General features: G+C 31.9%; 3 protein-coding genes across 3 annotated transcripts; 1 reads left to right on the top strand and 2 right to left on the bottom strand.

Moving 5' to 3' along the window:
* Positions 1–3,527: 3,527 nt before the first annotated feature.
* On the bottom strand, positions 3,528–4,155 carry LOC123886681. The gene is made up of 2 exons (XM_045935976.1): positions 4,100–4,155; positions 3,528–4,020 (listed from the first exon to the last, which is right to left on the bottom strand). The coding sequence occupies exons 1-2, from the start codon at positions 4,153–4,155 to the stop codon at positions 3,528–3,530; spliced, it is 549 nt and encodes a 182-aa protein (XP_045791932.1).
* A 1,077-nt stretch (positions 4,156–5,232) lies between these two features.
* Positions 5,233–7,282, top strand: LOC123885674 (54S ribosomal protein L51, mitochondrial-like). Its single transcript, XM_045934974.1, has 3 exons — positions 5,233–5,545; positions 6,621–6,727; positions 6,811–7,282. The coding sequence occupies exons 1-3, from the start codon at positions 5,466–5,468 to the stop codon at positions 7,005–7,007; spliced, it is 384 nt and encodes a 127-aa protein (XP_045790930.1). The 5' UTR covers positions 5,233–5,465; the 3' UTR covers positions 7,008–7,282.
* A 2,024-nt stretch (positions 7,283–9,306) lies between these two features.
* Positions 9,307–16,387, bottom strand: LOC123885673 (GDSL esterase/lipase 5-like). Its single transcript, XM_045934973.1, has 5 exons — positions 16,034–16,387; positions 14,105–14,226; positions 11,206–11,436; positions 10,507–10,762; positions 9,307–9,878 (listed from the first exon to the last, which is right to left on the bottom strand). Exons 1-5 carry the CDS (start codon positions 16,299–16,301, stop codon positions 9,640–9,642), a joined length of 1,116 nt encoding a protein of 371 aa, XP_045790929.1. The 5' UTR covers positions 16,302–16,387; the 3' UTR covers positions 9,307–9,639.
* Positions 16,388–20,919: the final 4,532 nt, after the last annotated feature.

Genomic DNA, 20,919 nt, shown 5'->3' with positions numbered 1-20,919 from the left:
CGGCCTAACAATTTTGACATTTTTGCCCGTTGAGTTAAGACTTATGGACCCTTTATCATCATCTTAATTATTCAATAATATCACGTTTAAATACTATTCAATAGGGAAACTATCAAACCATAAGCTATCATTAATGTCAAGACCTAAACTAGTTAGCTTATCCGCAACATGATTTCTTTCCTATAAATATGAGAGACTACAAAATACATATTTCTCAACAAATGCAAGCAATTGTTTCAACAGTTTCTTAGCTTTCAAGGAATGGCTAACTAAGATTTGAAAACTAGAGTCACAAGCATGGAATCACACTCAAGCCAAAGATGATTTCAACCTCTCCTATGAGCAATCTCAATAGCAGTAATAACACCAACACAAATAAACTTAGTAGAGAAAACACCACTCATCCCAAGATTGGAAGCAAAAACATAATTGTCTCTAAAGATGCCTTCATTAGCGAAAGGACTAGAGTTACCTTTTGAAGCACCATCCGAGTTGCATTTTACCCAATTGAGAGGGGAAGATTGCCAAATAATTTTTGTAATGACCGGAGCTTTAGGTGGATGATTTTGCACATTAAAAGCTTTTAAAATATAAAATCAGTCATTGCATAACTTGAAGACAGTGTAGTGAGATTCCTTGACAAAGAAGCATTGGAAATGATCACACATATAACAATTTTTCAATAAATAAAATTGTTGTTGAATCTCATTGATTCCTAAAAATTTTGGAATTAAAATTTTGAACTATAGTGACCAACCCCTATTACAGACCTCAATCACATCTTGATGTTGACTTTAAGAAGAGCAGTAAACCAGTTCCAAATTTAATAGTAGCAAAAAGACACTAAAAGAACAAATACAAAGACTAAATTTGATAATCCTTCTATACTCCTTCTGGTCCTTTTTATAAGGAATACTTTGAAGAAAAAAATTGGTAATTTTTATATAAGAAACACTCTTTAAATTTATTCTTTATTAAATAGATAATCTCTTGTATACCCTTATTAAATTGTATAAAATGCAACATATTCCTTCTACCAAAAAAAAATGCAACATATTCCAATGTTATGCATTAATTATACAGGCACATTCTCAAGGTTAGTTTTGGAATAACACCTAACATTTTAAAATTTTTAATAAAAAAATAAGTCTCTTTGATATGTGTGTTTTTCTCAATGTATTTCTTATATATAGGACCGAATGAAGTATCAACTATATTAATTTTGTTTATCATTAATTGTTGATATTACCCACTACTGTACTTTTGGGAAAATTAAAGACTTTTGTGTCAATAGACTATAATTGGAGAGACGAGGAATACTTACTTGGACACATACCCAAAAGAAAAATAAATGTTTAGACATACACTCATGAAAAACAAAAATTTAAAGCAAAAATAATATTGTCACATCACATAATATTTTTTTATATTTTATTTGAGTTATGTATGTGTGCACTTTATCTTGGAGAGACATAAACGGCAAGTTATGTAAACCGTACTTATTCATGTGCTCCCATAGTGTTGCTTCGTTCCAATGATGTTTACAAGTTTATAATTTACCACATTAATGCTTGCAAGGCTAAACAATCTTCTTTTATTTTTTATTTTATTTTTTATAATTCTATAAGAAAGGCTATAAAACTATGTGATTGTGGTATGATAAGAACCAACCTACATGCGTCTCATATTTATTCATTTGGCTGTTCATATTTATGGTTTTATTATTTGACTAAGCTATTAATATACGGGTTTTATATTTACAATTAGTCAAATATGTGTACTGTACTCCCCATATAAAAAAAATACTCTTTCCGATCCTATATATAAGAAAAAATTAACTTTTTAGATTCATCGTAGAAGTGATGTTTCTAGATAATAATATAGTCTAAATATATTCATTTTACAATAAATTTAAAAAATAAAATATTTTTTATATATAGAACCGATTGGATTAATATGCATACTCCATTTATATGAACAACAAATGTGTACGCCATGTTTCTTCAAAAAAAAAAAAAGTGTACGCCATGTGACATGTATTTTGAGTGACCCTCCTTTCCCCACAACCACAAGCATAGTATGTTTAGATTTAGATTCCATGCTTAAATTGCGTGCTACTGTAGTGGAGTTGAGTCGTCCAATTTTGAATTAAGGTTTAATTAGTTAAATGGTCTCTTAAAGATATTTTAGGTTTTACATTGATCCCTTAAAGAAAAAAAAGTCTGTTTTGGTCCCTTAAAGATATTTTCGTTTGCCACTTTAGTCCTTTCCGTTAATTTGTTTTAATCTGAACCGTTTGATCTTTTTGTTAAAAATGTAACGGTATGATTTGCATGTCTACTGAATCTAATAGTGAACCATCATCAAGCAAATATTTCTCTTGTTCTTCATCTTATTCTCTCTCTTGTTCTTCATCTTCATCACAAATTTCATCAATCTCCATCAAACAAACCCCAAAAAAAAAAACCCAGATCCCCAAATTGGAAATCGAAATCCCTAAATCACAACCAAGGTGTTGATGAGAAGAACAACAATGAGGGTTTTGCCAGATCCAGTTCCAGGAAAAGCAATGGTCTTTTTGTTTTTTGCCTGTTCAAGAACATCCAACTGATATTGTCTAGCTTTTTATTGTTCTTCGACAGAAGCAGTAACAACAACAGTAGTATCAGCAGCCATAGATTGTTCTTCTAACCCTTGAACATTAGATCCATGGCCATGTTCAGTTTGGGCATAGCAACCAATTATTTGCATCTTTTGTGCTAAAGGTAGCAACTTTTGTTTTTGTTCATAAGTTCCTTGTCCTTTGGAATGAAGGAGATGAAGAAAAGAAAATAAAACTAAGTGTTGGTAGTACATTATTAGATACAATAGATCTTTTAAGATCCAATGGTTGTTCTTTTGATAAGGAAATCAAATGGTTAATATTAAAAAATTATTGAAGTCTATGGTGGAGCACCTATAATGTTGTTCTACCTTATAATTTAGGGGTTAAAATTAACGAAAAAGGACTAAAGTGGCAAACGGAAATATCTTTAAGGGACCAAAATGAACCTTTTTTTCTTTAAGGGACTAATATGAAACCTAAAATGTCTTTAAGGGATCATTTAACTAATTAAGCCTTGAATTAATGATAGATATTATTTAGGCTTAATTAGTAAAATGGTCCCTTAAAGACATTTTTGGTTTTAGATTGGTCCCTTAAAGAAAAAAAAGTTCAAATAGGTCCCTTAAAGAAAAAAAAGTCCGAATAGGTCCCTTAAAGACATCTCCGTTAATCAGTTTGGTCCTATTTAGACCTCTTTTTAGGAACCAAACTGATTAACGGAGATGTCTTTAAGGGACCTATTCAGACTTTCTTTTCTTTAAGGGACCTATTTGGACCTTTTTTTCTTTTAAGGGACCAATCTGAAACCAAAAATGTCTTTAAGGGACCATTTTACTAATTAAGCCTATTATTTAGCACTTATTTTATAAAAATGTAATACAAAATCAACGGTTTTTTTTTAAGGAAAAATTTTATTAGCAAACTAAGAAGAAGCAATAAGGCTCTTATCTTTTTGTATAAGAGACCAAATACAAGGGGGTGTAATATTTAACCATTTTCTATTGGGCTCGTGTTCGGCCCATTTTGCTAACTCATGAGCAACTTTGTTTGCAGCCCTAGGAACCCAAACGATGTTAGCTTGAGGTTTATCATCGAGGAAGAGCTTGCATTGTCGAATCACACCACCCCATCCCCGTCGAACCTTCGCTTTCTCTTTCATAGCCTTCACTACGATTTGAGAGTCCAGTTCAAAGATTACCTTGTCTTCTCCAAGCTTTTCGACCCAATCCATAGCGTCATTCAAAACCATCGCCTCTCCTGTTACTACATCCGCTACCCCTTTATGAACCCTAGTTGCAGCTCCAACGGCGCTTTCATCTGACCGTCTCAGAACCAGCCATGTTGACCAATGGCCATCACTGCTTAGGTGAGCATCCACATTGATCTTCAGGGTGCCCCTAAGCGGTGGACTCCAGCTAATGTTGTGAATCAACGGTTTGATCTCAAATTAATGACTGAAATATTTTACTACATATAATTTTGGTATTTTTTTACTGCACAGAATCGTTGTCCCTATGTCTAAAAGAGTATTTGTATATGTTTGGTTTCATGTCTTATCTTTTAATCAACTTTGGTTTCACGTCATCTCTTAGTGTTCAAAGAAATAAATTGCTGTAACCCTTTCATCATGTGAAGTAGAGAAAACTTTGTTGTTTGTTACGGTGTTTTAAAAACTGGACCGATTATCGAACTAGTAAAGGTACAGGGTCACTGGTTCATTGGTTGAACCACTGGGTCACTGGTCGAACTGCATGATAAATCAGATTAAACCGGATTAAACCGGTGGAATGAACCGATCTCTATAATAAAACTATATAGTTAATAAAACTAAGATGTAGTTAATAAATAATACTACATTCTTTTTATAAGAAATTTACTGCAACCTATCAACAAAAGATAGGCCATAGTCATCACTTATCCAAACACGAAAGATAGACAAAATAGATCCGGAAAAGAAGAGATAGGGTTTCCATAAAAAATTTGTAAAATTAAAAATAAAAAATAAAAAATGAGAAGTTTCAGATATGTGTTTGCTGAATCATCTCTTCACCATCATCATCTTCTTCACCATGGTAAGGAGATGGTGGGGAGATGATTCGACAAACACAGATTTGAAACTTCTCATTTTTTATTTGATAAATCATCTTAGAAAACATCAATATGTTTGCCGAATCTGAATAACAAATGATGATGGCAAATCCAGAATTTGATTTAGGGTTTGTAAAACCTGATTATCTTTTATAATTTTAAATGATTTAGTTTTTTTTTTGTTTTAACTTTATTGTTAGTATTTATTTTAAATGTTTTAGTTTTTATTAGTTTTCTTTTCAATTTTAAATGAAATGAATACAAGAACATAACATAAAAAAAAAATTTCTAATTATTCTTATCACGTCCACAATTGCAGCACTATATCATCAATCAATCAATAAAATAAAAGATGAACTTAAAAAACGTTGACTTTTAAAATAGGGATAAAAAACTGATTTTTAAAAGAAATGAACAATTTAAAAATATTAGAGAGATATTTTTGGAAAACTAAAAATATTTGAGAGATTAAAAAAAAAAAATTGCATTTAAGGTAAAATAAAAAACAAAATTCTCGGTTTGCCATATCTCTCTGTGGTCTTCTCCACCACATCCTCTCCCTAACCGCTATCTCGACCCATCCATCCCTTTAAATCATTCAAATCGAACGGATGAAAACACTTCATTTCATTTCATTAAACCCCTAAAATTGAAATTGAGAATTTCTCAAAATTAAAATACCGAAACTTTACTTTGTAACCCTAAAACCACACAGCTCACAGAGCCACCGTCTCTGATCACCGTCAGCCGTCCCACAACCGCCGTTCATCAGATGGCATTGCGAGGAGTTTGGCAACTTAAGAAACTCGTTGTTAGCTACAGCGATTGGGGTGGAAGTAGCAAAGGCATTAGGTATATATACATATACAATCCCTTTACATGTTTCAATTTTTCATATCACATTCATCGATTTATGCTTTTGAAAACCTAAAAGTTTTTGTTTTTAGCTTCGTTTTTATTTGGGTATTGGATTTATAGTTGTTTATGTCACAACCTAAAATCAGGTTCATATATAAGTTAAATTGATTTTGCCCAATTTTTGGTTTTCTTGCACTTAACGGTTGAGGTTGATTAGAGTGTTACATGATTGGTTTTCATTTAATAGAATGATTGTTTCAATTAGACTATGTTGTTTTTGGTATAGGTTTTGTTAGTCACTTATTACTATTAGATTATATATATATATATTTTTTGTTTGAAAATTCAGGCTTAATTTTTTGTTTTTGAACTTTGAATTCAGTAAAATTTTTAGTTTCTTCATTTTGTTATCAGTAATATGATCGATGTGACAAAAATATGCGTTTAATTTTGAGGCGCGCATTCATTTTTTTTTACTGCATTTAGTGTCCTGTAACCTATGAAGTACAAACACTCCTTAGATTAGGTTTAGGTTTGTATCAGTGTCAGACACGCGTCAGACATGACATTGACACATATGATTACATTGAATTATATCATATTCTTTTTCAAATTATCATCGGTGTCGATGTGTTAGTGTCTGTGTCATGTATGTGTCCGTACTTCATAGTATGTAACATGATCGGCATCACCAATTTGACATAAACATGGAAAAATGAACATGCCTTGATTGAATTTTGAGGCACACATTCGTTTTTCCTTGTTTATGTCAAATTAGTGTTTATCAAGTTATCGTTTTTACTTTTAGTGACATCTTAGGCTTTTTTGGTTCTGCCTCGTTGGCTGTGAACTCATGTCAAACCAAATCACAACCTTTTAACAATCAAGTTTGAGATAAGGCTTAAAATTAATCTATGTTTTTATAACCGCAATGTTCCTTCTGCTTGTCTTTGCATTTTACCTAATACTAAGGCTTGGAACAATATACTATGAAATTATGAATAATCATTTTCATATTCTCTCCTGCTTTGAACAAGGGATTCTTACTTTAGTTTTAAATATTTGATAGGGCATTTATGGAATCCCATTTGCCAGCATTTAAGGAGGCGAATCCTCAGTTAGAGGTAGACACTGAAATGATTCGTGGTCAGCATCCACATCTAAAGGCTTTATACAGTAAGATTCTTGGGCTCACTTGTAACTTTCTCGCTAAGAATTTATATTATAATTGTAATTGATGATACTCTTGTGGAAAACAGAGAACCATAACGACCGAGTGGTGTGTGTGAAGAATATGGATCCTGAAGAGATACTTCTGCATGCAACCAGGCTAAGGAATTCACTGGGAAGGAAAGTAATTAAGCTGAGGACGAGACATGTAACCAAACACCCTAGTGTGCAAGGTACATGGACAACTGCTTTGAAATATCAGGATGAACAAAACCAGGTTTTGTGAGAAATTACTCTAGTAGTGCTAAGTCAATCCTTTTCTCTGGCTAGCAAAAGTTTGCATGTTGTCTGGTGCAATTGCTAGAATTTCAATAGTTAAGAAGTTTTTTTCTTTGTTGGTTCCGTCGGTTAAACGTTATAGCATAGTCTTTAAGCGCCTGGTTGATTAACTATCACCTGATTGGGGCTAAGAAACCGTGTTTGTTTACACTGTTATATATTGTTAGTTTGTAATAAATCTATCAGATTCATCAGAGTTTTGAAATTCTTTTGGTTTCATAATTCTTTTATATTGTGAAATAACCATCTTATACTTTAGCAGCTAAAGAAAAATTGTTCATGGTTACTAAATAATAGAATCTGCATTAATAAAAAAAAGGTAGAAACTCTAATTAATCGTAGCAACATTGATAACATTATTGTAGTACTTAATTACAAGGCCCCGGAATAGTTGGTGGCTGATTCTGCTGTAGCTCTGCTAATTGGCAATTTGCTCTCTCAGTTGTATGAGCTCCATCAAACTACACACATTCAGCAGGGTTACTGCTTACCTCAAAATTTTCTCTTCCTGTAAATCCTCTTCCACACCCAGAAGATCTATCTGCTCCACTTCCACAGCAGGCTGTCTTTCGTCCTTTAAATTCTATACAATGTGTGGACAATACCAGATTAAAAACAAACCACAATGTATTAAATTAAGGATAGAAGTTAGCCACTTGGCCATGGCCTACCCTATTTGAAAGGCTTGTTGATTTTGTCTAAAAGTGTATTATAGTAGAAACATTGTTCCAAATCCTTCTTTGTTCCAAACCCCTCTTGGGTTTTGCCCAATGTCTGCTTTAATGTCTTCACTGCAACTGATGAAGCTCAATTGTGTTACTAAATAATAGAATCTGCATTAATAAAAAAAAGGTAGAAACTCTAATTAATCGTAGCAACATTGATAACATTATTGTAGTACTTAATTACAAGGCCCCGGAATAGTTGGTGGCTGATTCTGCTGTAGCTCTGCTAATTGGCAATTTGCTCTCTCAGTTGTATGAGCTCCATCAAACTACACACATTCAGCAGGGTTACTGCTTACCTCAAAATTTTCTCTTCCTGTAAATCCTCTTCCACACCCAGAAGATCTATCTGCTCCACTTCCACAGCAGGCTGTCTTTCGTCCTTTAAATTCTATACAATGTGTGGACAATACCAGATTAAAAACAAACCACAATGTATTAAATTAAGGATAGAAGTTAGCCACTTGGCCATGGCCTACCCTATTTGAAAGGCTTGTTGATTTTGTCTAAAAGTGTATTATAGTAGAAACATTGTTCCAAATCCTTCTTTGTTCCAAACCCCTCTTGGGTTTTGCCCAATGTCTGCTTTAATGTCTTCACTGCAACTGATGAAGCTCAATTGTGTTGGTAAGAAACTATAATCACTTCTTATACAGGACTTGAGCAAAGTTTCCTCCATTCTCTCTTTGATAGTAGAAACAATTTATTCATTAGTAGAATGCTAATTGCATCAGGAACGAAATATACAAAAAACAAATGAGAATATTTTTTGGTTACATTGGAGTCTATGATGTTTGAACCTAAGACCTCATGCATACTACTACCAAACCTAGTGGCTTAGTGTTGAGGTTTAAACCTAAGATATCATGCATACTACTCAAACCCCTCGCCACTAGACCAAACTTAGTGGCTTAGTGTTGTTCCCTTTTGTTAGGCTTAGCAGAATAGCAACTTACTGTTCTGAGAATGATAAGCAACATTGCACACAAGAAAGAACCAAAACTGGCTATAATGTTAGTTCGCACACTTTGTCTTAGTTCTGAGAATGATGTGTATCTTATGTGGATTGCTATTGCAATTAGTGTTTGCATCTGCCATTATTGTGATTTTGTACTTGTTTGTTCTAGGCCTATTCTTTTCATCACATTATTTGTTGAGGTCATAAATAAGTAAGTAACACGCTTGGAATGATCTGCATTCAGATGGATCGGGTGGTCACATTGCTGGCCACTTCACTTTCATGCAGAGATTAGCTAATATTAACTAGATATCATAATTAATATTTAGCAAATTACTTTCTTTTTTATAACATATATCAAGAAATTTAGATCAGCAGAGAAGTGTGTTAGTGAGAACCATCAACCTCATTGATAATTTACAATAGGTGTTTTAGATTGCAACTTGCAAGGCCATGTGACATTTCCATTCCATATCCATTTGGTGAAATATTGATATGACCATCATTAAACTCTTATATAAGATATAGATTTGAACATACACATTGTATTCAAAATAGATCAATTTACCTTGATAGTGTGACCATCATTAAACTCTTATATAAGATATAGATCAATTCTATGAGTCTTTCATTATATTCAAAATAGTTTCTATCATTGGATCAATAAATCTTATCAAGATCAAATGAGATATGATCGAACTTATTGATCAAATGGTGAAAAATACACTCTTACATGGTGCAAGACTTTTTTTTTTTCTGTGCACAGAGACAAAGCTTCTACATAATAAATTGATAGTTTCCATGAATGAATACCATAAATTGAAGGGTATTTCATTACTTGGTTGATTATTAGAATCCCATTAGCTGCTTCTCTAGCTTCTGAAACATTTCTGAGTTTATTGGAAGAAATCACTGATAATATAATTCCCAATAGTGTGAGAATTTCCAGTATGATCCCACATTCGAGCTGCCAATTGTTTATAAGCATTTTCTGTAAGATGGTAAGAATCCCAAAATAAATGTTCATTTGGTTTGTGACATAATTCAAAGCGTTTCTCTCCTCTTTTTCCACCACAACTATATTTTCCTCTAAATGACCCACTCCCACAACATGCTGATTTTCCTTCCTTCAAACCTGTGTCATATCAATAACCATAATTTTCAGATATTAATCTGCAAATACTATAGACTTACTACATCCGTCTCATGTTATCTTCTAGATAGTAAAAAAAAAATTAAGTAGTCTTAGTGGCTAGAAATTCATCTATTGAGATGAATAAGTGGAAAATTTCGGATTTTAACCCCGCCCCTGCATATATAATGCGATGTTCCTACCAACTGAGCTATATTCTAGATAATTAACATGTTAATGACGTCAAACATATTTATTTATAGAGTTAAACATGTTTTTAGCCCCTCTAAATATATCAAATTTCATTTTCAGTCTCTAAAAATTTCCTTGAAACTTTTTCTATGATAAAAAGCATCTTCATTATAGTAGGAGTTATATCTACTAAGATATCAATAACTAAGAGCAGCATGTTTTTGGGAACTATATTCTATATATTGTGGGTGGTTAATATATCCAAAATATTTGTCGATGACTAATCGCTATTGAAGAATTTGGTTGAACATCTTTTTCGGTCACATTTTTCCATCGAGTTTGAACCTGATACCTTGTAAATGATTCGAGTCTAATTCAATTTTGAATCAACACATTTACGACGAACAAATACTTTTAAAATGAGAGGCAGAGAGTGTACCATATTTTAAGGGATGGTTGATCATTTGAGTGATATCAGAGTTCAAATCATAGAGAGTAAATTTGAAGCCCCTTAATTGTTTCTCCAATTCTAAGAGAGCCACATAAAGAGCTTGATTATGTATACTTGTAAGTGATGAAAGCTCTTTTAAGCAGCTACCTTTCCCCTGTGATTGAATTATTCTAGTTCCTGGAAGACAACCTAATGGTGGTAAGTTCAAGATTGCAAATTTTCTAGCCCCACTTTTATGTATTTCCTGAAAATTAAAACCATATTATAAATCAGAACCATGCATGCACTTGGCCAAAATAAAAAGAATTGGTTAAATTGCACTTTTGACCCTTTAATTTTTACAAACTTGTTATTTTAGTCTTATAATTTTAATATTAGCACTTTTGGCCCATAAATGCTGACGTGACATGTGATTCACCGTCCACGTGTGTGTTGACTTGGTCAAAATTAGTGGGGGCCAATCTTTTGCAAAATGGGCTAAAGTTAGGGGTCAAAAGTGCTATTTTAAAAATTAAGAGGTCAAAATTGCAAGTTTGTAAAAGTTAGAGTGTCAAAAGTGTAATTTACCCAAAAGAATTTCAATTTGTGTAACATTATAAATTGTATGTATAGTATTATTATTCTATTAATAAAAATTGAATTAGTGATAAAAATCTAAAAAATGTATGTAAATAGGAACATTTGTACCTTGATAGTGGAAGTGAAGTTACCAACAACCATGCTAACATATTCTGAATGAGAATAATACTTTAGAACACTAGAATTTGTCAAGATTGGACTAAGATAATCATTAGATCCAATGCTAAACATGTAGACGGCATTTGATAACAATGTTTTGGAATCAGAACTGCCTAACTTGTGCCTCAACCAAGCTGTTACTTTCTTGAAGTTTCTTGCTTGTGTTTTGAAAGGAATTACCTGAAAATTTGCATGACATGACAAATGCATCATTTTGCTTGAAGGCAATTCAATAAAATATTGATCATTCCTACTTTGCTAGTGCATCAATACAAATTCACTTAATTGTTGGGAATTAAATTGACCCTAGTTTCTGTGAACATAACTCAGTTGGTAGAAATATATAGAGATCGGGGTTCGAAATCGGAATTTTCTGCTTATTCAATTTAAGGAATGAAGTTCTAACCACTACACTACTTGAAACAAAATTGAATCCTCTTAGATGAGATGAATAAAAGGGGTTCGATCCATGACTTTTGCATATGAAGAAATTTTGGTTGGAAGGAGAAAACCCTTCTTGCCGATAGAAACTCCATACAGTATATAAGACAAAAACTTATTTTAGTTTTTGGTTTTCACCGTGTCATCTCATATAAATAGGGAAAATAAAAAAAAATTAAGCAAATTGATTTTCTCATACTCTAAATTACTTAACTTTTGAATAATTTCTATCAAATAGAAGTTTTTCTTTTGACGGCAAATAGAAGTTTGTTTGTTTGTAAATGAGTATTTTCTGCACCCATGTATAAATATTAATCTTACAATATGAACAAAACCACAATAGCCACCAAACTCTTTCTCCTTTGTCTTTTTCCCACACAAAATATCATATAATTCTTGTTGTGTCCACTGGACGTTAATTGGTTGGCCTTGACATTATTCTTGTTAAGTGCCTCATGCTTCAATTAGAGATATGGGAGGGTGGGAGATGGTTATTGGGTGCTTTGGCTCTATCAACTTTTGCAGCTGACGAAGATGCTTGGGTGTACCGGCTAGATAGTGGAGGTTTGTATTCGGTTAAAGTTAATTACATATACTTATGCCAAAGGTTTGGCTCATCTTCTTCAACCTTGAGTCAAGTACATCGTCGTGTGGTGGAGGGTGTTTGGGAGAGTTGGACTCCGTCAAAGGTTGTTTTTTCTTGATAAGTCTTGCTTTGTCGTCTTCTAACTAGAGTTAATTTGGTAAAAAGAGGTGTAATTTCGATGGAGATCATAGTCTCACATGTCCATTTTGTCCAGAGGCTATTGAATCGGAGGACTGTCTCTTTTTGCTATGTCTGTTTGCCTGGAAAATTTGGTTGGAGGTTTATAAGTAGGTTTGGTTAAGGTCATGCCAATTTCTATTGGAGCGTTGTTTGTTGGCTTTTTGGGGTATTCAAGTCTAAGAAGAAGGCGCGTGTTAAGAAGTCTTCTTTAAGGCACCGGGCTTTGTTTGTAATACAACATTCATAAATGCACCAATATTCGATCTAAATAGTTGTGAGAGAAGAATGAATGTGAGAGGGAAGAGTGGAAATGGGAAGGGTGGTTGGGAAGAGTCGAAATGTGAGAGAAGCTTTATTGATGCCATGGTAGTATATCTAACCACCCATCCCATTTCCACTCTTCCCTCTCACCTTCCTTCTTCTCTCACAACAGATCCTTTTCATCATCTGAATCAAATCCTCCCTTCCAACCCGTTCCAATCCAACCCATTTCAAACCCCGTCAAACCCCAAGACCCGCCTCCACCGGAGCTGCAACTCTCTTCCGACTCTTCCATTTCATGACAACAATCTTCATCTTACGAGCCGATTTTGTAGGGTTGAGTTAGACCCAACTCTTAATTATAAGATGATATCAAAGTCTCTCAACTATTTTATTGGGCCACCTGTTATCAGGTTTCCGTAATCGGACCACCCACCGTTTATATCAACACACCAAGCCTAATAGTGCTGGGCGTGAGGAGGTGTGTTAAGAAGTCTCACATCGGTTATAAGATGACCTAAATATGTGTTTATAAGTGATGTCCTTACCTTATAAGCCAATTTTGTAAGGTTGAGTTAGACTCAACTCTTAATTCTAAGAGCACACAAGGGGGACGTTGTTATGCTTTGACAGACAGTTGTCTAGGTCATTTGTATGAATGGAGTTGAATTTTTCCTCTAGATTGTATAGTTAGATAATGGGAGTGGGTGCCTCTTATTTTTCTTTTGCCTTGCGGCTTATTTTTTTGGCTTTTATATATCTTGGGGGAGTACTATATATATATATATATATATATATATATATATATATATATATATATATATACACATTGTTGAGGTTGATGGGTTGAGTACCGCTTGTACGAAATATTTATTCTTTTCTTGCCTTACTACTTTTATCTTGGTGAGTCTCATCACTATATTACTTAACTTTTTTTTGTTTGTTTGTAAAGAATAACAATTGAAAGACAAAAATGACAATGTTCAATTGGTTTGTTGTTTGCAAAAGTGTTGAAAGAATATCAATTGAAAGACAAAAACGACAATGTTTAATTGGTTTGTTGTTTGAATTAATATTAATATTAATACTTATTGAATTAGTTATTTACTTGATCTTTGACAAATCATCATACGACAACACTCGATAAATTTGTGGACATAAATAAAGAAGCATCGCATTATTAATCTACTAAAGTAAAGCACTCCATCCTCAGTTAGGCTAATTAACCATAGCTAGCTAGCTAGGTAGTATAATTTAATTGGTTTCATGCTTAAATTTTTTTGACACTATTAATAATAATATATATAAATTAAATCTCTCCAAAAATCTTGTATTTGAAAGTGAAAGTGCCATATTTTATTGTGAATGAAATAGACATACCGACCCTTGGAAAGTTTCAACAAGTGCACCTGCTCCACCAGATGCAAAATTCACTCCATTGTAGTATTGGTTATAGCCAGGTTGTAGAAATGGTGGAACTAGTGGAATATTTGCGTATTCAGCTACAAAACAAAAAATAATTAACACAAAATACATCAATAGAGAATTTTTTTTGAACCAACATCACTAGAGAATCTTATTTAAGAGTAAATTAAATTGGTTCCCACAATTAATTAGTCTTGTAAGTAAAACTCGCATGATAGTGCTGCAGGGAAATTTGATGCGTTGAGGCGCGAGTTTGAGTTTAAAATTCTCCACTTCTTTGCATTTAATGTATTTTTTTTATAAGCAAAATGATTTTATTAAAGAGAGTATAATGGATACTCCAACCCTTTTAACAAAAGGAAAGTTCAAACCTAGCATCATAGTGGAGAACGACTATCCACCTTCTAAGGTTGCAGAAGCCCCACCAAATCATGCTGCACTTAACATATGTGATTCTAGCTACCGACAACAAACAAATTATCGGTTCCAGCAAAAATACTGAGACTTAGCTATTTGTTTTTTCTTCTTTTCTTGTCAAGTAGTTTATCGAGCACAGTTTCTCCATTAAGATAAATAAATGAAAATTCTTGATTTAGAACTCTAACCCATATATATATATATTGCAATATTCTTAGAAATTGAGTTATAGTGGTGGCGAGAACAACTATTTAGTGGTTTCTATGAAATGAAAAATACTAGTTTGATTTCAAGAATTTGGAGTGTTGGTCATAATTAATCCTAATAAGGACTAAAAATGTCCCAAAAGAAAATACTAATATAAGATTCTTAGTAATTACTCAAACCGTCACAAAATAATTAACTTATTTGTAAAGTTAAGTCTCAAAATGATTGATCTCTTTCAATTTTTAATACAAAAAAATTATTATTACTTTTCTCAATTTTATTTTTCTAATTTATATTATCTGTATCAATAATATATTTCACTTTATCTATTCTTAATATATTTGAATTGGTCATCTAATTAAGTTATTTTGGGACATAGGAATTAAATTAATAATTCTTAGTCAAATGTAGTTTTTTTTTATCAAGTAGTCTAATGGCTAAAAGTTTCACTTTTAAAGTAGATAAGTGAGATGACTGAGGTTCGAACCCCGATCCCTTGCATATATAATGCAATGTACTGTCAATTGAACTAATCTCACAGGACTAGTCCAAATGTAGTTTAATGTTACTACTACTCTAATTTAGGGGTGATCGTATCCGAACCAATCCAAAAGTAAAACCGCAAACCGAACCAATCCAAACCGAAACCGCAAAAAACCGCCTTTAGTTTTAACCGCACGAATAATTTTTCTTCTAAACCGCACAGTTTAGTTTGCGGTTTTCATTTCAGAAAACCGAACTAAACCAAACCACAATACTTAACTTAACTCTATCAAATATTATCAATCGACCCAAATTGAGTCCATAAAACAGTATGTCGTCAAAACATATCATTTCACGCGATCCAAAACCATATTGTTGGTATTAAAAATAAATTATTATGTATATGCAATTTATGTATATGTATATTGTATCATGTAAACAATAAAATAAATTAAAATTTCCTATGTTTATTTTGTAACAAGTTGAAAATATTGTCATATTTTTTATATCGTGTTAAACCGCATAAACCGAACCAATCCTAACCGCATTGGTTTGGTTTGATTTGGATGACTTTTTAAAAATCAACCGAACCAAACCGAACCGCATACATTTTTATCTCGCGGTTAGGATGACTTTTATGGTCAAGACCGAACCAAACCGCACCGCGAGCATCCCTACTCTAACTTAGGACGGTGAAAGATAAAAAAAATATGAAAATTAGTTAGATCAAGGAAATTGAATTTTATAAGTATACTATATAAAATATGCACATCTTACCAATAAAATCAGATATCAAACGACCATCCGAGAATCTACCAGTTGGGAACTTGAAATAGGTTTCTCCATAAGGCAAGAAATTTGCTTGATCAAGGCTTGTGGTGTTTATGTAATTGTTATTGCCAGCATCTAAGAAAGAATCTCCAAAAATGAATAAGGCTTTGTACTTGTTGCTTCTATAATTGATTTTGCTTGCATGAGTTTGAAATACAAGAGTTATAATGAGAAAAACATTGAAGAAAATAGAGCTTATGGTGAACTTCATCATATATCTTCACATAATAGCTTCAATCTCAAATAGGCCATATAGACCATAGTTGTTGACCCATATATATAATGATTTGGGTTCTAGACAATAGGAACAATAGCATATGTTTTAGTAGTATTATATATTTTGACTGGTCAACGCGGTTTGATTGGTTGAAATGTTACTTCATTTAATATATTGTAATCACCATGTGTAATACACCATCTATATTTTAGGTATTCTAAAAAGTTCCGGTAATTTAAAATTCAGCTACGAGACAAGTAAAATATGATAAAAAAATTTGTTTTATCATAAATCAAACTCGAGTTCTTCCAAACAATTTTCCTAAATAGATTTCATTAATACTTAAGCTAAATGTCTCGGTTAATTTGAGTGTCGGTTAAAGCTTTTATAAATCAATTAAAAATATTATTGTGATATTGTCGAAAGCCAAGACACTTTTTTTTTTTACATAAAACCAAGACACTTTTATTAGACTAACATTATTAAATTACATTAACGGTCTATTTGTTACTATCATAAATGTAAAGTGAAATATAATTTTTTATTTTTTTTTGGTTTACAGTGAAATATAATATTTTAAAGGGTCATGTTAACATGCGATTATAATAATAATAATAATAATAATAATAATAATGATTAAACGATACAATTAGTAAGAGTTAATTAATTCGTACATCAAAAAATTTAAATGATATTTATTTTAAAACATCTATTTTATTAAAGCGATACCCCATCTAGTCCTTATATAAAAAAACTTTTGTATTTTAGATCGATTCATGGAATGATTGATATATTTAGTCCATTTTTTAGACCAAATACATCAATCATTCAATAAATTTTAAAACAAAAATTTTCTTATATTAAAGAACGAAGGGAGTACTTATATTTTAAAATAGAGAGAGTCTTTTTAGATTTCAATATCTAATATTTTGTCCATTAGGATGAAATTGACATATCGGTTGAATTTGGAGTATGAGTATGCAATGTTTTACAATGGCCGACCAAATTCCACATATATATCTCTGATGATCAATTCGCCTATTAATTGGTGGCGGTTTGCTTTCACATTATTTACCTACCATGACAATGTGGTTTAGTTTGGTTTGATTTTTACATTAACATTTTACGAAATTAAAACAAAAATATATGAATATATGGCGATAGAGAATAAACTGTATTAATTTAGTTTGGTTTAATTAGTCAATTACCTTTTTAATTATTATTTTTTATTTTTATTATTTTTAACTCTTCGCGCTCTTACAACTGAATTTGGATCCTTTGAGAAAAAAAGGAAGTGAATGAGTGACTGAGATCAAAGCATGATAACAGCATGAGAGAATGGACAGAAGAGGATCCAAATCCCTCCCAACTACAATCTCTCATTTCCCTCTTCTTATCGCTCCCAACAAACCACCACAATCAATCTTTAACCTAACATAGTTTTCATTCTCTTTTCCCTTCCCCGCACATTTCTATCAAAATATATTTTTGAAAGAAGTTATGTTGAAATGAATATTTTTTTAGGTGAGTTTTTTGTTCATGGACAATATATTTGGCCAAACCACCAAAACCACTGAATTTCTCTTTACCTCTTCTACAAAGCCCACAAAAAAATTATTATTGAAATATTTTTTCTGGCGAACACAATGCTAAAAATCTATTTACTTTTTGAGGGTTTCTTTTTCCATCCTACAAGTTTCTCGTGCGTTTTATTTTTACACATCCGCTACATAAGTAGCGGATTCAAATTTAACATTTGTACTCATCCGCTAATCCGCTACTTAAGTAGCGGATGATGTTTGAAAAAATGATAGGACGGCAAAAAAAAACTCTGTTATTTTTTGTCAAGTAAAATTGTTAGCAAACTGAAAGGGGCCAGCTTTGAGAAGTCTAAATTGGAGATCAAGACCTGGCTTAAAGACTTTTACTAACATTAGAGGGTGGAGTCAGTAATCTGCTCTATTTTATGTTTTCTGTCTTAGTAGTTTCATTTCCCTAAAGAAGGCCCATGGCCCATAGTTATTACTAGAGAAAACCTAACTATTTAAGTGTAATGTGGTAGCTGTTTCATGCTATGAAAAATCTGAAGCAATTTTTATGTTATTTTCTTCTACTGCAATCCTAGATCTAGTTTTAGATTTAGCTTATAGTCCATAAAAAAATTATGTATTAAGTGAATTAAAAAAAAATGCCTACACTACACAATTGTTGTCTACTTAATACTCTAATTATTTTTTGTAAGACCTAACTAACAACGCTAATATTAGTAGGTTGAACATCTTCAATTAAATTTTAATCTAAAATTTCACAATTGTATGTATAAATTTCAGATATAGAGCGTATATATCACTTTAAAAGAATCTCGTGAACTAATATATTATTAAATGAGATTCTATTTTATGAAAATTTTAATAGTTAAACTAACTTTTTAGGGTGTGTTTATTGGTAAAAAACGAAGTAATATATGTCAACATATCAAGACATAGAGGAAAACCTAATTAATATTATAAAATTTCAAAAATTATTTTGAAGGACTCATAATAGAGTATTTTACTATAATACTATGTTGGCATGTTGCATGGTGGTGATGGTGAATATGGTGATTCATCCAAAGCAAAGTAGTGATGTAGTATAATGTCATTTACAATTCCAAATACCGTCTCTTTCATTTTATTATATTTTTATAAAGATAAATAAACACCATGTAGATGAATACTACTTATTATGTGTCACACTCTCTATAATCGACGTAAACTTCGAAACTTGGACGTATATATGCCTAAGTGTTGGAGCCATAACACTTAACATTTTTAAATGATTCTTCTAATAAATATAAAATCTAAAATATGATAATATGACATATTTTAAATAAAAGTTTTAAGACAATTTTCAACAATTTTATTGATAGTGATATTTTTCTATCACATGATTGTGTCATTTAAAATATATTACATCATCAATTTTGTAGGGACCTAACAAAAGTCATGGGATTAGCAATTCAATCATCAAGCCAAGGGTCATATACATATTGACAATAGAGAGAACTTGAAGACTCATTGAGTTCATAGTGAATATTTGATTAAAAGATAGCTAAATGAGTATATGCGATGCTCTTATATAGAGCTAGTAGAGGATTAACTAACTAACCACAAGAAATTCGAACTAACTATTATATTTCTAATAAAATATTAACAGGACCAAAATTCTTAGATTTTAAAACATAAGGACCAAATTTGCTAAATCTTGAAAATAGAGAGACCAAAATTGTAATTAAACTAAATTAAAATAAATGATAAAAATATATAAGTGAGAATATATGTATGCCAAATACAATAAGATTTTGGGTTAATTAAAATGTGTTGTTTAATTCACTTTTGTGGTTGTTTGACTCAATGGGATGATCTTTATTAGCTCTTCTCATAATCTAATTCTGATATCAAAGTTGATGGTTTGCCAAAAAGGGCGGGTTCCTATTATCCAACGTCCACTTAACAATGGTGGTCAGATATATGGATAGTGTGTTCCGTTTATGTGTGTTTGTGCCGACGACGGCGCAAAAGTATGTAGATGAGTTAGTAGAAGTTCTACATCAGGTGAAAAATTGAATGCTGAACAATTTTAAATATATGAGTGAAATGACTCATATACATAAGACTTTAATATTTTAATTAGAATGTGAATTTTGTTGGTGCCATTAGAATGTGATGTTTAATTCAATTATGTGATTAGTAAAAAAAAAGAAACTCAATTATATGATCGCTCTTAATTCAATGCAGTGATCTTGAGACACTTTCATGACCCATCAACATCCCACGAGTCAATAACACAATAAAAGCTCAATCTTTTTTAAGTCTAAAGTCATGGTCTAATTAACAATTGCTAATGCTATTTTGAGATTTATTTTTGTCATCTTTCAGTTACTCGCGACTCTTCGCCTTTTTATTTTAACATTCCGCTACTTAAATAACGGACGTTATAAAAATGAGAATTTTTTGAAAAATGACGTTCACTATTTAAGTAGCGGACATCATAAAAATATGGTCTTTTTGGGAGTGTCCGTTACCTAAGTAGCGGACATGAGTATTTTGATAATTTTACTGGATACGCGAGAAATAGAATAGAGTGACAAATGTAAATCTCTTGCTATTTTTGTACACATAGGAGGGAGGTTTGATTTTACCTACGATTAGGCAGTCCTTCGTTTTACTTTTCTCTTTTGTCATACAATTTCTATTTTACCTTTGGCAATGACATGTTTATTGCGACTGCTTTGCACGGTTGGACTTGGTCATACGTAGTACGGGTGAAAACAGGTGCAGCCAAATAGGACTATGCACTTCAATTTTTTTAAAAAAATAAGAACTTGTTTTAGTGTATGTTTGGATGAAGATGATTTTGTTTTTTTAAGAATTTTGAAGTGTAATTTTTGTCTAAAATGCTATAGGTTATTGTGATTTTGACGCTCTAATTGTTTCGGACTGACTCAATCTATAAAGGTTCAATGATCTTTACATTCGCTCACCTCAACGAATTTTGTAATTTACATCAATAGACCAGATGATATTTTGCGCACCTCACTACACGCTCCATAACTAAAACATTTAAAATATTTTAA

The sequence above is a fragment of the Trifolium pratense genome, linkage group LG5 (assembly GCF_020283565.1).
Source record: "Trifolium pratense cultivar HEN17-A07 linkage group LG5, ARS_RC_1.1, whole genome shotgun sequence".
In the NCBI taxonomy this organism is placed as follows: Eukaryota; Viridiplantae; Streptophyta; class Magnoliopsida; order Fabales; family Fabaceae; genus Trifolium; species Trifolium pratense.
Note: the sequence above shows the minus strand (reverse complement) of the source record. Positions and strands in the feature narration are given on the sequence as shown.